The sequence below is a fragment of the Stegostoma tigrinum genome, chromosome 1 (assembly GCF_030684315.1).
Source record: "Stegostoma tigrinum isolate sSteTig4 chromosome 1, sSteTig4.hap1, whole genome shotgun sequence".
NCBI lineage: Eukaryota > Metazoa > Chordata > Chondrichthyes > Orectolobiformes > Stegostomatidae > Stegostoma > Stegostoma tigrinum.
In genome coordinates this window covers 125,439,507-125,458,292 of record NC_081354.1, presented here as the reverse complement: position 1 = coordinate 125,458,292, position 18,786 = coordinate 125,439,507, and the positions used below count along the sequence as shown (strand labels likewise).

Here is an 18,786-nt window from a genome sequence, read left to right as displayed (position 1 = left end):
AATGACCATAAAGGGTAAAGCTAATTACCTCATCAGTCCCCTATCCACATTTTTAAACATTCATTTCCTCTTGATGTGTGCCATCTACAAGCATGCCGAAGGGTCTCGTTAAGACATCTTTGGTATGATGGCATTTTTCAACAGACAATCTCTATCATTCCAAACATAGCAGCTGATGTATGGGCGTATAAGCACATCTAAGCGTTTCCTTCAAAAATCACAAAACATCCACACTTGGACCTCTATCACCAATCCTCGACTGTCAGTGGGTCAAAATTCTGGAAATCCATCCCGAACAGCACTGTAGGTGTACCAACCCCACATACATTGGTTCTCCTCCACTTCCCTGAGGATGGTTCAGGATACACAATTAATAGTAACCTTGTGAGCAGTATTCACCTCCTACTAACAAAGAAAAATAAGTAAATAATGTAACACCTTGTATAATTCAATGTATTTTATATCTGCAGAAGTGAAGGTATTGGAAGGACAATACAACGAAATTGAAATTCCCAACGAAGAAAATGTCGTTACTTACTACAAAATAAGGCAGCAGCTGGCTAAACTGGGTAAAGAAATTGAGGAGTATGTACACAAACCAAAATACTGCTTGCCATTTCTTCAGCCAGGCAGACTCGTTAAGGTATGCTTACCATTATTTGTTTCCTCTGGGGTGTGCAATACTTTAACATTGTTTTCTGCTGAAATTTAAAGCAATAGGAACAATGATGCATGCTACATCTCGCCACACATGGAGATTAAGAACAAAGTAATCTTTGTTACTTTTTACCATGTAGGGAGATAGTCACAGTGTCCTGTCTCTGGTCTAATAATTCAGAGATGCAGGCTGATTTGGAGCATGGATTCAATCCTCACCATTGTAACTGGTTATAATTTAACTTAATATTTAATACTGGTCTCAGTAATCGTGAAACCAAGCAAACCATTCTGTTCAATGGCACTTGGGATGAGCAACAAATGCTGACCTTGCCAGTGATGCCTGTGCCCTATAGAAAAAAATTTATTCAATCCTGCTATTACTCAACCCAATTTCAACTTTTCTTCTATTCCCTTATTCAATGAATATGAGTGTGTACAGCATAGTCAAGTTGGATTGTGTGCTAAACATTAAATGTAGTTTAGTATAAAATAGAAAATAATGTGACAATCAACTAGCAAACGTCTTAAATAATCTTCATCTATTCATTGGATTTGGCAGCTGTGGGCATTTGTTACCTAGTGACAGCTCAGAACCTATTGGAAGTCTGCGTTCTGGAACCGCCATAGTTTGTGTGTTGCAGTATTTCCAAATGTTGTAACGTAAGGTGTTCCAGACCTTTGAGACAGCAGCAATAAAGGAATTTATGTGGAAACATTGATATTTATTCAAATCAGGCAGCTGTTTGTCTGAGAGGTGGTGATCGGTTGTTGCCTTTACTTTTGTAATTGGTAGAGGTCATGGCTTTGGATGGTGCGTCCATTTGAGCAGTTGCAATACATCTTGGACCATTGTCCATTCGGCAGATTGCATCATTCTTGAATGTTGTCAAGCTTCTTCAATGTTATTGGACCACCGATTGATTTTGTATGAAATATCTTGCCTGCTGTGTGTCATAAATAATTAATACAGGTGAAAGCATGCAAATTCAAAATGAGAAGTAGGGCAGTAATATTTAAAATGTATAAAAACAAAGGTTTTAATTGTCTGAATTGTCTGAACTTTTTAATTGGCAGAAGTTTTACACTTCTATTGCTGTTTGTCCTTCCAACACACACAGACTGCTCCTCCAACCCAGTATGAAAGAGAAATGTAATTGTCATTTTAACATCAAGTCACCAAGATGAGAATCCAGTTTGTTGGAGTGTCAAGTCCATTTTTAGCACCTCAGAGCAAATTATGTTTAAAGCTGTTCATCAAAGGTTTAAAGCAGGAAGACTCTTTAGATGTGGCATTGCACACTGAACTTCACGAAAGTACTAAACAAAGGTTTAAAGTGGTAACTTAATCACATGCAACTTCCTTCTGGCTACGATGATGCCAGGAACCTTGAAATGTCCGAATCATAAAATTATTGCCCATTTTCTAACTCATGATATTCAAAAGAAAGAATAGAAAAATTGAAAGGAATTGTCTTTTTCAGTCTTTTTTGTGTGTTGCCACTAATTACTGTCTACCTTGAAATGCTGCTTTTTAGGTAGACTAAAAATCTTTTGTCTTTCAGGTGAAAAATGATGACGATGACTTTGGTTGGGGAGTTGTCATAAATTTCAATAAGAAATCTAATGTGAAGGTAAGCAGTTGGATTAATCATACACAAATGACATGATAATGGGAGGACAGTTTATTTGTTGGAAGCACTGTTTATTCAGATACTTGTTTAAGCATTGTATTGCTTCACAAATGCAAGATACAAAATGACTGATAAAAACTTACGGTTATCAACAATTAGATACACATGCTTAAATCTGCAGGACAAAAGTTAGAACTAACCAATTTGACTGCCAGAAGTGGTTCAGCCATTTGATGCATTATGAAGTGTATCTTTTCATCCATCTGATTTTTCTTTGTGTATCTACTAAAGGCTTCTCCGGAGCTATTTTTCAGCAATATTGGCACCTTCCACTTTAAGGTATCATTGTCTGATGAAGTGGTAAACAAAAGCGCATCCTAAACTTTCAGATGGGCATGAAAGACCCCATGACACTGTTTAAATGTCTAAGAGTTTCTTGTTGACCTGGCCAATATTTAACTATAAAACAAATACTCTGGTCGGAAATCTCAATAGTATTACTAGAGCCAAGCTTTTTGAAGATTTGCTGCTACATGTCTTACACTACCGCATTGATTATAAACCAGAAGTATTTATTTGCTTGTATGATTGCAGTGGGTCATTCATGAGTTTGTTCTAGACAAGGTGAGACAGGACTATTCCTGTTTTATATTCATTTTATTCATCCTGTACTTAGAGGGCAAATCCAACCTGGCTAATTACTGCCCCTTCAGTCTACTGTCGATCGTCAGTAAAGTGATGTAAGGTGTCAGCAACAGTGCTATCAAGCAGCACCTGCTCAGCAGTAACCTGTTCAGTGATGTCCAGTTTGAGTTCCACCAGGGCCACTCAGCTCCTGATCTCATTACAGCCTTGGTTCAAGCATGGACAAAAGAGCTGAATTCCAGAGGTGAGGTGAGAGTGACGGCCCTTGATGTCAGGGCTGCATTCAACTGTGTGTGGCATCAAGGATCCGTAGCAATGGCTATCGGGGGCAAAATCTCTGGAATTTCAAGTTATCCCTGACACGTAGGAAGATGGGTGTGGTTGCTGGAGGTCAGTCAGCTCAGCTGCAGCATGCCTCTGCAGGAGTTCCTCAGAGTAGTGTCCCTGGCCTGACCATCTACAGCTGCTTCATAAATGACCTTTCCTCCATTATAAGGTCAGAAGTGGAGATGTTCGCCGATGACTGCACAACGTTCAACGTTTGCTACTTCTCAGACACAGAAGCAGTCCATGTTCAAATGTAACAAGATCTGGGCAATATCCATGCTTGGGCTAACAAGTGGCAGGTAACATTCATGCCGCTTAAATGCCAGGCCATGACCATCACCAATAAGAGTTAATCTAACCACTACCCCTTGACATTCGGTGGTGTTACAATCACTGAATCCCCCACTATCAACACCCTGTGAGTTATCATTGATCAGACGCTCACCTGATTCACCATGTAAATCCTCTGGCTGCAAGAGCAGGCCAGAGGCCAGGACAACTGTGCTAAGTAACTGACCTCCTGACTCCCAAAGCCTAGCCACCATCTACAAAGCACAAGTCAGGAGTGTGGTAGCATACTCCCCATTTGCCTGGATGAGTGCAGCCCCACCAACACTCAAGAAGCTTGACACCCATTGAGGACAAAGCAGCCCGCTTGATTGGCACTGCATCCAAAAGCATCCACTCTCTCCTCCTCTGATGCTCAGTAGCAGCAGATCCTCAGACAGCAGTTTTCAAATCCATGATCACTTCCATCTAGAAGGGCAAGGGCAGCAGATACATGGGAACACCACCGCCTTCCAAGTTCCCTTCCAAGCCACTCACCAGCCTGACTTGGAAATAGATTCCCGTTCCTTCGCTGTTATTGGGTCCAAATCCTGGGTTTCCCTCCTTAATGGTATTGTGCTTCAACCCACAGCAGCTATTCAAGAAAACAGCACATCACCACCTTCTTAAGGGCAACAAGGGGTGGGCAATAAATGCTGGCCAGCAAGTGATGCCCTCATCCTGCATAAATGAATTAAAAGAAAAAATAAGTTTTGGAGTGCAGGATGGGTGGGTGTGTCGTGACAGCAAGGTTTTTGTGGGTTTATGAGGATTGTTTATTTATGTCCTCGACCAGAAATCTGAAGATACCAGACTTGTTCACAGAGTCATGCACACTCAAGGGAAGTGAGTTGAAGAGGATAGTGCACTGTTACGGGTCATTAGCCACAACTTGGTCCATATATCATGCAATTGTCCTGTTCTGGGAAATTACATTGCAGACCTGATGGTTTCTCCTAAAGGGTAGGTTTGCTGAATTCAGTAAATCTGAAGATACCAGACTTGTTCACAGAGTCATGCACACTCAAGGGAAGTGAGTTGAAGAGGATAGTGCACTGTTACGGGTCATTAGCCACAACTTGGTCCATATATCATGCAATTGTCCTGTTCTGGGAAATTACATTGCAGACCTGATGATTTCTCCTAAAGGGTAGGTTTGCTGAATTCAGTAGTTGATATTGTATGCTGGATTGTTTCACTTTCTCTCCAAGGCATCCTGACTTGTTCCTTCACTGTCACTGGGTCAAAATTAATGAACAGTGTCTCTGGCTGCATTGTGGATGTACATTGACCAAATGGACTGCAACAGTTCAAAAAACCAACTCATCACTTTAGCAAGGGTAGTTAGTGATGTGCCAACAACTCTAAAACACATCGCCTGGATGATTTTTTAAAAATAGTCTTGTTGGTAGGAGCTCAGTTTGCTGTACTTGTAGAGCAACAAAGGAACAGACTTTGGGACCTTAAGATGTTCCAGCTGTTGGTTCTTCAGGCGTTTATGTTATTGGCTTTTTGCCTGCTTCTCTCTCTCTCTGACTCTGTCTCTGAAACGCGCACTACCCTGACACGTGCTCTCTCTCTGACGCGTGTGACGCGCGTGCTCTCTCTCCGACGCGCGCGCGCTCTCTCCCCCTCTGACGCGCGCGCTCTCTCTCTCTGACGCGCGCTCTCTCTCTCTCTCTCTGACGCGCGCGCTCTCTCTCTCTGACGCGCGCGCGCTCTCTCTCTCTCTCTGACGCGCGCGCTCTCTCTCTCTGACGCGCGCGCGCTCTCTCTCTCTGACGCGCGCGCTCTCTCTCTCTCTGACGCGCGCGCTCTCTCTGACGCGCGCGCGCTCTCTCTCGCGCAGTCTCTCTCTCTCTCGTTCTCTTTCGCTCGCTCTCTCTCTCGCTCTCTCGTTCTCTTTCGCTCGTTCTCTTTCGCTCGCTCTCTCTCTCTCGTTCTCTTTCGCTCGCTCTCTTGCGCTCTCTCTCTCTCGCTCGCGCTCTCTCGCTCTCTCTCTCTCGCGCTCTCTCTCTCGCGCTCTCTCTCGCGCTCTCTCTCTCGCTCTCTCTCTCTCTCTCTCTCTCTCTCTCTCTCTCTCTCTCTCTCTCTCTCTGTCTGACTCTGTCTCCCTGCAGACAGCATTTAAAGATTACAAAGGGGCAAACATGATTGTCTCACTTTGAGACACTTAGTTGCAGTTCCTTGTCCAAATATGATGGCCTCTGGTTTATTAGCTACACTTCTGGTCTGTTGTTTGAAGACATTGTTCATGAGGGGTTTAGGATTATCATCATCTTTGTTCCAAAAAAATGGCATGTTCAATTCAGGAATGTCTTTTAATGGTCTCAGGATGTGTAAAGTTATCGTAATTTTGTCTGGAATGTATTTCTTTGTCCATGTGACACATGAGGCTGTGCGGGCATGTCATATCTTTACAAGTTTTTTTTAATATTTGGCCAACACCGAATGCAAAGATTTGGCAGACTGACTTTGAAGTCTTTGGACTTTTCTCCTCCTACAATGATCTGACCTCCTGCTGAGTATGAAATAGGAATTTGACTACTTTCAGTCTCCAGATTCAAGTATCTGCCCAAAATCTGACTCTTTTTTTTCTCACTCTCTGTTTCTCTCTTTCCCTCCCCCCACCTCTCACGTTTCTCCCCTACCTTCTCCCCCACATCCATGCATGAGCAGTCACAAGGCAATAGCCTTTGGGAGTGGTTGTTTTCTGATTGACTTTTAAAAAAAGCTTGTCTTTAGAATGGTGCCGTCAGGCAGCATTCCTAGGTCATTGTTTTCTCCATGTTCTGCACCCCTGTTTTCTCCCTCCCTGTCTAGAGCATGTGCTAAATATAGATTCTGCAGTGGAATCTGTGATTGAATATCCTGTTTTCTTTAAAAAAAATTTCCAAATTTTAGGTATTGTTACAACATTCTAATGTAAATGAGGAATCTGATTATTGGTGCTTTTGAAAAGCAATTCTCCAATCAAAATGATTTTGAGAAAATAACAGGCGAGAACGTCTCTAACTGATTTTTCTCATGTGAACTGTGATAAAGATCCATCCTTTGGCTCTTCCTCTTCCACATTTATACGGTGCTTTTCATGTCATTCAGTACTTGGACTTGTATAGTGTACTATCCCCGACTTTGGTTGATTTTCCAATGTCACATTGCTTTACTTAGATATGTTGGTGACTTTGCAAATTGCTCCAACTGAACCAGAAGAGATAGCATTCTTAGTTCCTACAGCCAACCATGTCACCTCACTAAACTACTCCTTTTGATTATTTACACCATTACTATATCTTATTTGAGTTCAAACTGATTTCATATCATCTCCATCATAAACTTTTGGCTACTTGCATGTCAGTAAGTTCATTATCTATGTCTATTTTACCTCAACCCATCTGCTACTAGTGTTATTACTATCTGTAAATTTCAACTCTTCTAAAGCTCTACAGGAAAAATTTTATTAAACTTGAAGCAGTTCAGAAAAGATTTTCAAGGATGTTGCCAGGGCTGATGGATTTGAGCTATCAGGAGACACTGAATAGGCTGGGCTATTTTTCTCCTGGAGTGTTGGAGGCTGAGAGGTGACCTTGTAGAGGTTTATAAGATCATGGGGAGCATGGATAGGGTGAATAGCCAAGGTCTTTTTTCCAGGATAGGGGAGTTCAAAGCTAAAGGGCATAGGTTCAAAGTGAGAGGGAAAAGATTTAGAAGAGACGTGAGGGGCAACATTTTCATGGTGCGGTCCTCGAATGAGCTGTGAGACGAGATGATGGAGATGGGCATAATTAAAACATTCAAAAAGCATCTGAATGGGTACATGATTAAGAATGGTTTAGGGGGATATGGTCAAAATATTGGCAAATGGAACTAGATCAGTTTAGAGTATCTAGTCCGTGTTGATACTTGGGAAGGAAGGATCTTTCTCCGTGCTATATAACGCCGTGACATGATACTGAGTCCTGGTCATAAATCATACTTATCATTCTGGCTTTCATTCAAACCATACAAATTTACGATTTTAGTTTTTGTGAGTAACTCACTCCACAGCCTCACTATCCATTGCTTTCCTCAACAGTCTGACACCACGATCCATACCTCCAAATGTTCATTCCTCTGATACAGTCTTCATCTGCTCCCTTCTTTCATGATTTAATGGCTTTATCAATGTCTAGTATCTAATCTTTGGAATTTTGTGTTGTAGTCTCATCTCTTTCTTGGACACTCTTAAAAACACATCACTTTAACTTAACCACTGAGCGACTGTGCAGCGTTATCACTGCTGTCTCACAGCGTCAGAGACCAGGTCCAATACCACCCTCAGGCAACTGTCTGTGTGGAGTTTGCACGTTCTCCCCGTGTCTGCATGGATTTCCTCCGGGTGCTCTGGTTTCCTCCCACAGTCCAAAGATGTGCAGGCTAGGTGGTTCGGCCATGCTGAATTGCCCAGAGTGTCTAAGCATGTGTAGATTAATTGGGTTTGGGGAATGGCTCTGGGTGGAATGCTCTGACAGTTGGTTTGACTTGATGGGCCTCAGGGCCTGTTTCCACACTGTAGGGGTTCTATGAAACCTTGCAGCTCTTCTCCAAATTGCCTTAGTTTCGTGTTAATCTTTTCCTCAAATACCTTTTAAAAAGAGCTGCGCAGCAAACATTTTGAGCCTTTAGTTTGGATTGAAGTGGGAGTTTGCATGAGGTGGAGATGTTCCTGATGGTATTGAGAATAAACTAGTTGTTCTCATTGCTTGCTCGAAGATCCACTTCCACATGCAAGTGCTTAATCCTTGTGAATTGAAATTTTTTTTTACACACAAAGGAAACTAATACAACAAACCCTTTTAGCAATGAGGTATCCTTTAAAAATAATAGGCAGAGCTACTGTAAGCTTGTAAGTTATATGAGTACCAAGACATTCGTTGTCTGCCAGATCATACAATTCAGACCACAAACCAGAAATTAAGTTTATTATGGTTAGCGAGAGGAAGTGCAGTGCATTTCATTGGATTGGATTGAATGTTTCACGGGAATATTCCTTCATTGAATCTTTAATCTAGCAAACAAATCAGTCTTGGAGAAACTGAACTGGGGGAACTATATCAAAAGAGGCTTGCCTTCTGTCGATTACTGTCAATTCTTAGGGCGAGGGTGTGACGTTTCACACCACTGACTAAGTGCAGTTACAGTAGTTATTGAAGTGTGGCACTATTCAGATAAGAGCAGGGTGCTTGATTGTTTCCTATGCTGGTTAATTTGTGTCTGTTCCCTTCATCAATAGTGTACTGTAACTCAGCATACCCAGGATGCTCATTAGCAACACCCCAATGTTAATTCAAAGGTAACTACTATGTGAGATCTAGCGCAAGAGCAGTAATATCATGTTAATGTCATCACTCCCAAACTGCATGCTATCTTCATTTGAATATGTGTCATTGTTTCTTTTCATTGCTGGATTTCTATTCAAATTTATTACTTAATTATCATTCTGTGGGAGTACCATCTGCGTAGGGATGACAGGTTCAAGAAGAAAGCGCACTAAACTTTCTGAAGGAACTGATACTGGACAACAAATGATAATCTTGCCACCTATGACCACATCCTGAGATTTTCTTTTAAAAAGGCATTGTTTGCAAGACCAAATTGCAATGGTGTTTTTGTTGACAATCACCTACTTAGCTGTACACCGAATAAAGAATTCCAGAAAGAGAAAGAAATTATGGTATGTATTTCTTACCAAGTAAACCCTAAGCATAAAGCTGAGGATCGTCACCCAGGATGAAATGTATTAACAGCATGTTCTTCAAGAAAAACAGAAACTGCTGGAGAAACTCAGCAGGTCTGGCAGCATCTGTGGAGAGAAAGCGGAGTTAATGTTTTGAGCCCAATGACTTGTCATGAGAGCTCCAAATTCTTGACATCTAGTGAATCAGTATTTCCAATCCACCAGTTACTTCTGTGGATCTCTCCGCTTTCTTTAAACAATTGTGTCTATCTGTCCAAATATCAAATTAACAGCCATACTTGTGAGGTATGGCTGAGCAGGCTCGAAGGGTCAAATGGCTGCCTCCTGCTCCTATCTTCTATGTTTCTATAGGTTTCCCTGTTTTAACTGATTAATTGCCAAATAAAAACACCTATTAAGTTAGTTGCAGATGGTTTTATATTCACTTAAAAGACAAAATCCTCGTCTTCATAGACCATGTTTACATTTTGTCTGCTTTCTTCACAGTAACACTTAAGGCAGTAGTACAGACTTTGGAAAAGAAAGGAAATTAAGCGTCAAATTATTTAGGCAACAATGTTCATATTAGGGTATCTGGCGTCGATTACAGCTGGCAGTGATAACATCTTTCCTTCCTATTGAAGAACAACTTTTCCCTGAATTAATTTAATCAGTGACAACTACGTGATGACTTGCCACTTATGCTGCTCTTCTTTGTTCTGACAGTTATTTAAGTAAACATTGTACAAATAGAAATGCAGTAGCTAACGAATGGCTCGCAATGACCCGATACATTTAAGTTCACTCCAATCTTTTTTTAAAAAGCATTTTTTCATGCGAACAACTTGTACTTCCACCGTCAGTATCTCAAAGAAAAACTCATGTTATTAAGTGGTAAGAGAATCCATTCTTGTTGCAACTGTTGTTTATATTTCTGGTCACTTGGTAAAAAGGGTCAACTGAAAGTTATTATTAACAACAATCCAGCATGGGGAGATAAGGCAATTTAAGCAGTGGAGGATACAATTGAGCAGCAAAAGATATCACCCCACATAATGGTGATATACATGATAGTTGCAAGGATGAAAACATCCCATTAATGCATACAACGGGAGATATTAGATGCTTAAACTAACTTATTAATATTTAATTAAACGAGTTGATTTAGCAGCCTCAAAAGACAGATGAACCACTTGAGAGCAAAAGATTTTATTCACTAGAAAATTTTCGTACAGATCTGAGTTCTTTGTGACCGAAAATGTAGTTGAATTTGGGATGATATTCCTTAATTGTTTCTTGTATTTCTTGTCACAAATTGTTTAATGAAGTCCAATTTGCAAAAACATTTGTAGTTCTTGTCTTTGCTTTTCACTTCTGCAAGAAGTAAATAAATGTGAATACGTTCTCTTGATATAATAATCATATTCTGTGAAAATTAGCAATGTAACTTCAAATACATTGTATTCAATTTATACTGCCAAGGATACCATTTATGACTACTTGAATATAAATTGATAAGAGTGTCAAATTGTCTGGTAACTTCTCCCCAAATTCCCAAAACGGCACAGAACTGTGCTATCTTCTCTTATTTTGTGCTGGTTAGTGCAAGCACACAGCTACTGTTGTTTTGATCGTTATTTCTTCTATCTTGTGCTGAAGATCATACTGGATTACAGTTCTTTGGCCACTGTGTTCCTCACCTAGTACATGATTTAAGTGGTTCAGTTTTTATTTGCGATCTTGAAGTCAATGACTGGCGATAGATGGCTGAATGGGGGCTAAACCAATTCTTATCTTTACTGTATCTCTACTTGGTTGCATTTCTCAGCAAGAGATTTTGGAGATTGAGAAGGGGCTGTACCTTAGACATCCCTCAGAAACCTAGTTTTTATGATACTGATGTTCTGCTGGTTGCTATCAACCAACCAAGCTGATCAATACTGGGAAGTTGCGATAAATGTGCAGCCGTTGCCAATTTAGACCTTAAATAATCTCATTCATCAGCTTTCATGTTCTGTTTTTAATATGGCAAAATGTGAAGTTCTTGACTTTGGCAAGAAGAATAAAACAGCTGAGTATTCCTTAAATAGAGAATGATTGCAGAATTCTGAGTGCATTAGGAGCTGAGTGTTCTGGTGCACAGGTTACAAGAAGTTAGTGTGCAGGTACAGCACAAAATCAGTAAATCTCATGGAACACTCTCCTTTACAACAAGAAAACGTGATGATGAAAGTAAGGATTTTGTGCTTCACTTTCCTGTGGCTTTTTTTATTCATTCATGGAATATGGGAGTTGTTGGCTGAACCAGCATTTATTTAGTGCCGACTTGCCCTTGCAAAGTTGGTAAGTTGGTGGTGATCAGCCTTCCGTACTGCAGTCTAGATGCTGTTAATCCAGATGCTGTTCAGGAGGGAATTCCAGCATCTTGACTAGCAATACTAAAGGAATGATGAGGTATTTCCAGGTCTGGATGGTGAGTGTCTTGGATGGGGACTTAGAATTGCTGATGTTCTGATATACCTGGTGCCTTTGTTCTTCATGATGGAAGTGGTCGTGGGTTTGGAACATGCCAAAGGATCTTTGGTCAATTTCTGCAATGCATGTTGGAGATCCTATTTATTGCTGCTAATGAGCATCAGTGGTGGAGGGAGTGAATATGTGTGGATCCAGGACTGGTTTGTCCTGGATCATCTGAAGCCTCTTTAGAGTTGTTGGAGCTGTACTCATTCAGGCAAGCGGGGGGTATTCCATCATTCTCTTAACCTATGCCCTGGAGATGGTGGATGGGCTCTGGGGTTTCAGGAGTTCTCTTCTTGCTTCAGGATTCTGAGCTTCTGACCTGTTCCTGTAGTCACTGCATTTATGTCACTAGACAGTTCAATATCTGGTCACTGAGGAACTTGATCATGGTGGATTGGCTGATGGTAATGCCGGTGAATATCATGGGTCAATAGTTGATTTGTCTCTTGTTGGAGATGTTTATTACCTAACATTTGCATGGCATGCATGTTACTTGCTAGTTTTCAGCCAAAGCTTGATTATGTACAGGTCTGGTTTTCTCTAGAGTTGAGAAAAGTGAGAGGCAACTTGATTAAAGTATATAAGATCTCCAGTGGCCTTGACAAGGCAGGTGTGCAAAGGATGTCTCTTCATGGGTGAGTTGAGAACTGAGGGGCACCATTTTAAACTTGTGCATCATCCTTATTGGACAGAGGTGAGGAGAATTCTTTTCTGCCAGGCAGTTGTGCGGAACTTTCCCTCAGAAGAAGATGGAGGCGGAATTATTGAATATTTTTAAGGCTGGGGTGATAAAGTTCTTGTCAGAAATTGGAATTGAAGATTATTAGGATTGGCACAATGTGGAATTTGAACCAAAACAGGTCAACCATGATGTATTTAACAGTGCAACAGGCTTGCTGAACTGAATGACCTACCTGTACTCCAGATTTACACATGGACAACTCATTAACTCAAGCAGATGAAAGCCCTTCTAAATCTAGCCATGTGCACCAAGGTGTGATTGAGAATGTCAGACTGTTACAGCTCCTATTTCTGAATGTTAGACTCTCACAGGTAGCAGTGGGATAAATGATGGTCTAATTTTGTGTTGTTGATTCAGGGATGAATATTGGAGAGGCTGTCCTTTCTAAATTGTGGGACCCTGAATATAAAGTTCTTAACCTGAAGTCTGTGTAGACTGAGTACATTCAAGACCACAGTTGATCACCATTTTCACTGTTCCCAACTGGACCTTTTCCCATCATCCTCACTTGCTAAATCTTATTCAAATCTCGGTAGCTATTTTACAAGTATTTTTATGATCTTTGTTAAAAAGCAAAATCATAAACCTTCACAAGTCAAATCTTGAGTATACAAGTATTTATGTTTCATATATGTTTCTTAAAAATGATTTTCTTTGGATGTTTAGTTTTTCTTTGATTTGTAGATTGTCAATAATAAAATATGTATAATTTCAAAAAGATATTGAAAATATTAGAACTCTGGTTATGATTTTTCATTCTTGTTGATATTCACAGCCTAACACTGGAGAACTGGACCCCTTGTATGTGGTAGAGGCTTTGTTGCTTTGCAATAAAGACAGTGTAAAACTTGCAGCATCAGGAACAGCTAAACCAGCTAAACCAGGGGAGAAAGGCGAGATGCAGGTTTGTGGATTACGGTTAATTCCAATGCAATTAAAAATAACACATTAAGGCTGCCATTAAATTGCTGTGGAACAGATCTTAAATGTATCCAGATCTAAAACCCTGATGACAGATATTTTGATATTGCTGTAACATACTTTTATTTTCATGTCTTTATTTCTTGTCTCATTAACTTCACAGTTCTCCCATTTGCTTCCCAAAGCAAACAAAATTTGTTGCAACCATCAGACCGATTTTTATAGCCCTAGGAAATGGCCCTTAAGGATAGGGCTTTCCAAACTGAGTTGGGGTCACAGTTGGGACCCGAAGCTGAAATTTTGAGGCGATCAGCTTGGCATAGTTATAACACCTGTGCTCCTTCTCTAACTGGCACCTACTCTGCCATTTCAGTGAGGAGTACTGACAGATTTTAGGCCTCGGTGGGGTCATCTTGAAAAGGTGTTTCAGACGTACTGCTCAACAAAGCGTTTTCCACCCAATTATCTTTGAATTCTTCATCAGTGATCTGTGTCCTGTATTTAAATCAGGAAAGGGTTTGTTTGCTGATGAATCCACCATGATCAGCACCATTTGCAATTTCAAATGATAAGCCATGCCCCAACCAGATACAGAGGACATCTGAAGAGTATGTGAGATCCTGAGGTATAATGTACAAACATTCTCTTTATTAGTGCCTTCGTTCCCATACTGGATATCCGTTCATACTGTGGCTGCCATATATATGTCTGTAGGATGCCTTCAGAATTTCCAAAAAGGTTTATTTAATAGACTACTTCTCTACAGTTTTTACTCCTGAAAGAGCAAGAGCAGCAATATTTCATGAACAACATCCCTTTCTAAATTCCCTTCCAAATCACATCATCCTGACTTGCTCTCATATTGTAGTAAATTCTTGATCACTGAGCCACATCCTGAAATTGCAAAACATCACTATGGGGGCATCATCACTATAGGGACAATCACAGATGAGAGAAAGAAATTGCAATTCTGCTGTTCGAAGAGTAACTTTAAAACGTTTCATTCTCCTGGTAAATAAGAATAATTGTTAAGCCCTGCTTTTCTGGTCAGAGCCAAGGGCCAGAGTGGAGAATTGGTAACTGCTATATGATATGTAAATGCCTGTCCCTGTAGTTTAAATCTGGCTGCTGAAATACAAATACTTCCACAGATTAGGTCCGGAATAGAAAGAAAAGTCTGGAGAAAACTAAAGTGACCTAATTTGCAATGGATAGTGTTTAATCATATCTTTGGGGATTTCAGGAGACCTGGCATTTGTAAATTTTAAACAAAGACTAGCACATAAATTTTTCAAAGCATGATTAGATATTCTGTGGCATTGTTTCCAGGACCTTATGCAGCACTTTACTACTTTTACTCTACCTTTTTTAACATTGCTTCTCTAGCTTTTATACCCTTTTTAAAAAGGTTGTTTTATTATAGTTTCTTGATCTCTGTCTTTGTATTACTCATGTTTTCCCTTTGTTATCAATTTCTATGTTATTTGTATGCCTCTGAGATATTGCTTTTCATTTTTACTCAGTCTGTATCTTCATTAGGTTCATTTTGGAATCCAACATTTGGCCAATTTTCAAATTCATTCACACGAATTTCTAAACTAAGTTGTAAAGAAAAGCACATTGAGATGTTTATCTGTATTCCCAAAATGGAATATGCTTGTTGTCGCTTGAGTGGGTCTTACCCCATTTAGTTCAGTGCAAAGTGTAGAGGAGGAAATAGCAGGTGCCAAGTTTAGGAACACAAAAAAGCAAGTTAGCATATAAGCCAATTTTGTTAATTCACACTGGTGCTCTTCCTAACTCTACCCCTTCATTCCACTCTCTGTATGTTTACCCATGTGAGATATGTTTAGCCTTTTTCCCTGTCTTTGTTTTTAACCTAATTAATTTATCAAATTTTATATCGCTAATGCATCTTCACATGTATGGGTACCTCACTTATTAGGCATCACGTTTTACATGACACCACAAAAAAACATGTTCGATTGAGGCAAAACTAACACTTTTCAGATCTCTTTGTATGTTCATTCTGTGTTGGATTATATCAGTGCTCTAGTTACATGATTGAATTAAGATAAAACAACTGCCTCGGTACCAGATTTTACCCTGTATCATCATTTCCTGTCTGATTTTGCACTCGGCTTTCTCTGTGCAGATATGAATGGATATGTAGATTTCCTGGTCATCTCTCCTTTTTTTAATGTTATACTTTCGATACTTAATTGATAATTCATAAAATGCCAGTTGAACATTTTTTGTATTTAGTTAACTTGGCTATAATGTAATGTTTATTCTTTGTGACTTCTTTCTTAAACAGGTTGTTCCCATCCTACTTCATTTAATTACAGCCATCAGTAGTGTGCGTCTGTATATTCCAAAAGATCTGAGACCACTAGACAACAGGCAAAGTGTTTTGAAATCGATACAGGTACAAGTTCTAGTCCAGATCCCAACAATCTCTGCATATTGAGTCATAAATTGTTGCGACTCTTTTTTTAATGAAAAATAGCAAAAAATCCATATGAAACACACCATTTGTCAAAGCCCTCTCCCACTCTGTATTCTGAACATTTTTTGTGTGTCCTAGGAAGTACAAAAGAGATTTCCTGATGGCATACCTTTACTTGATCCAATTGATGACATGGGAATCAAGGATCAGGGACTGAAGAAAGTAATACAGAAAATAGAGGCTTTTGAGCACAGAATGTATTCCCATTCTATGCATAATGACTCAAATTTGGAAACTGCCTACAGACTTTGTGAGAGAAAAGCTCAGGTAAACGAGTTATCTTGTGTAATATATTGTTGATAAAATGAGATTGGTTTATCATGGCTGTGAAATGATGTTTCTGTGTATTTTTGCAACACCTGTAAATCTTTGGCATACCAGTGTGTCAAGGCAACATTAAAGTGAAAGTTTATTGTGTCCATGTGATCATTTTGCCATTGCTTAGTATTTATGTAAGTAATTTCCCTATATCTTACAACCGACTTCAGATAAATATAACCAAAGTAACAGTTTGGAGAAATGTTAGATCAAATAAATATGTGTTACCAGCAAAATCAAAATACCAGAGACTGAAGACATGAATTCGGAACCAGAAATGCTGTATTTTTAAAGTAAGAACTTTAGTCCAATTTATTAGTATTGGTTTTAAGGAAAAAGTAGAGTATTTGAGGAAAAATGCATTTGATGCAAAGTATTTATTCAACTTCTGTGTCACTTCCCGATTCCCCATCATTACATTGGCTTCCTCATACTCCAAGATAACACAGTGTGGAGCTGGAGGAACACAGCACGCCAGGCACCATCAGAGGACCAGGAAAATTGATGTTTTGGGTCAGGACCCTTCTTCAGAAATGGGGAGGGGGAAGGGAGCTCAGAAAAAAATAGAGAGAGGAGGGGTAGTACTGGGGAAGGTAGGTAGAATGGTGATAGGTGAGCACCGCAGGCAGGGAGCAGTGGTGATTGGTCAGTGAGATGGGAGGGACCCTTCGCCATTTCAGAATATTTCTGATCTCCTTTCCCCCCTCCCCATTTCTGAAAATCTGTCCATCTTCTCTCCCATGTATCCACCCCTCCCACCTGAAACGTCAACTTTCCTGCTCCTCTGATGTTGTGTGGCCTGCTGTATTCAAGAACAAAGAGCAAAGAAAATTACAGCACAGGAACAAGCCCTGTGGCCCTCCAAGCCTGTGCCGATCAAGATCCTCTATCTAACCTGTCATTTATTTTCTAAGGGTTTGTATCCCTTTGCTCCCTGCCCATCCATGTACCTGTCCAGATACATCTTAAAAGACGCTCGTGTGTCTGCATCTACCACTTACGCTGGCAACGTGTTCCAGGCACCGACTACCCTCTGCGTAAAGAACTTTCCACGCATATCTCCCTTAAACTTTCCTCCTCTCAACCTGAACTCGTGACCCCTAGTAATTGAGTCCCCCACTCTGGGTAAATGCTTCGTGCTATCCACCTTGTCTATACCCCTCATGATTTTGTAGACCTCAATCAGGTTCCCCTCAATCTCTTTCTAATGTAAATAATCCTAATCTACTCAACCTCTCTTCATAGCTAGCGCCGTCCATACTAGGCAACATCCTGGTGAACCTCCTCTGCACCCTCTCCAAAGCGTCCACATCCTTTTGGTAATGTGGTGACCAGAACTGTACACAGTACTCCAAATGTGGCCGAACCAAAGTCTTATACAACTGTAACAGGACCTGCCAACTCTTGTACTCAATAGTCCGTCCAATGAAGGAAAGCATGCCGTGTGCCACCTTTACCCCCGATTGACCTGTGTTGCCACGTTCAGGGAACAATGTACCTGAATGCCCAGATCTCTCTGGACCTCAATTTTCCCCAGGACTTTTCCATTTATTGTTTAGTTCACTCTTGAATCAGATCTTCCAAAATACATCACCTCGCGTTTGCCCGGATTGAATTCCATCTGCTATTTATCTGACAATATCTATATTCTGCTGTAATCTCTGACAGTCCCATTCACTATCAGCTACTCCACCAATCTTAGTGTCATCTGCAAACTTGCTGATCAGACCACCTACACCTTCCTCCAAATCGTTTACATATATCTTAGACAACAGTGGTCCCAGCACAGATCCCTGTGGAATACCACTGGTCACAGGTCTCCAATTTGAGAAACCCCCTTCCCCTACTACTCTATGTCTCCTGTTTCCTAGCCAGTTTTTTTTTATCCTTCTAGCTAGTTCCTCCAGCTCCACACTGTTTTGTTTCTGACTGCAGCATCTGCAGTTCTTACGATCTGTCATTCTGCAAGAGTTTTTTTTAAATTCATTCATGGGATGAGGGCATCACTGTCTAGGCCAGCATTTATTGATCATCCCTAATTGCCCAGAGGACAGTTGAGAGTCAACCATATTGCTGCGGGTCTGGAGTCACATGTAGACCAGACTGGGTAAACAAGGCAGATTTTCATCCCTTAGGGACATTAATGAACCAGAGATTTTTCCAATGATTAGCAGAAGTTCCACCACCATCGTAAGACTCTTAATCCAAGATTTCTGTATAAAATTCAAATTCCACCACCTGTCAGGTGAGATTTGGAACTAGGTTCCCAGAGTATTACCTGGGTCTCTGGACGGATATTGAAAATGCCACCAGATCATGGCCCGTCCTCCTGTGAGGTTATCCACTTTGGTTGCAAAATAGGAAGGTGGATTGTTATCCGAATGGTGCCAATTTGGGAAAGAGAGGAGTGAAATGAGACCTGGGTGTCATTGTACATCAGTTGCTGAAAGTAAGCATGCAGGTACAGCAG

The 18,786-nt window shown here is 40.5% G+C and overlaps 1 protein-coding gene across 1 annotated transcript in view; it reads left to right on the top strand.

The window, feature by feature from the left end:
* Positions 1 to 18,786, top strand: part of mtrex (Mtr4 exosome RNA helicase) — a 129,881-nt gene that overhangs the window by 75,561 nt on the left and 35,534 nt on the right. Inside the window, exons 17-21 of the mRNA XM_048527213.1 lie at positions 471 to 643; positions 2,223 to 2,291; positions 13,344 to 13,472; positions 15,807 to 15,917; positions 16,077 to 16,265. Of these exons, the coding sequence (XP_048383170.1) occupies positions 471 to 643; positions 2,223 to 2,291; positions 13,344 to 13,472; positions 15,807 to 15,917; positions 16,077 to 16,265 (671 nt within the window). The remainder of the gene's footprint in view (positions 1 to 470; positions 644 to 2,222; positions 2,292 to 13,343; positions 13,473 to 15,806; positions 15,918 to 16,076; positions 16,266 to 18,786) is intronic.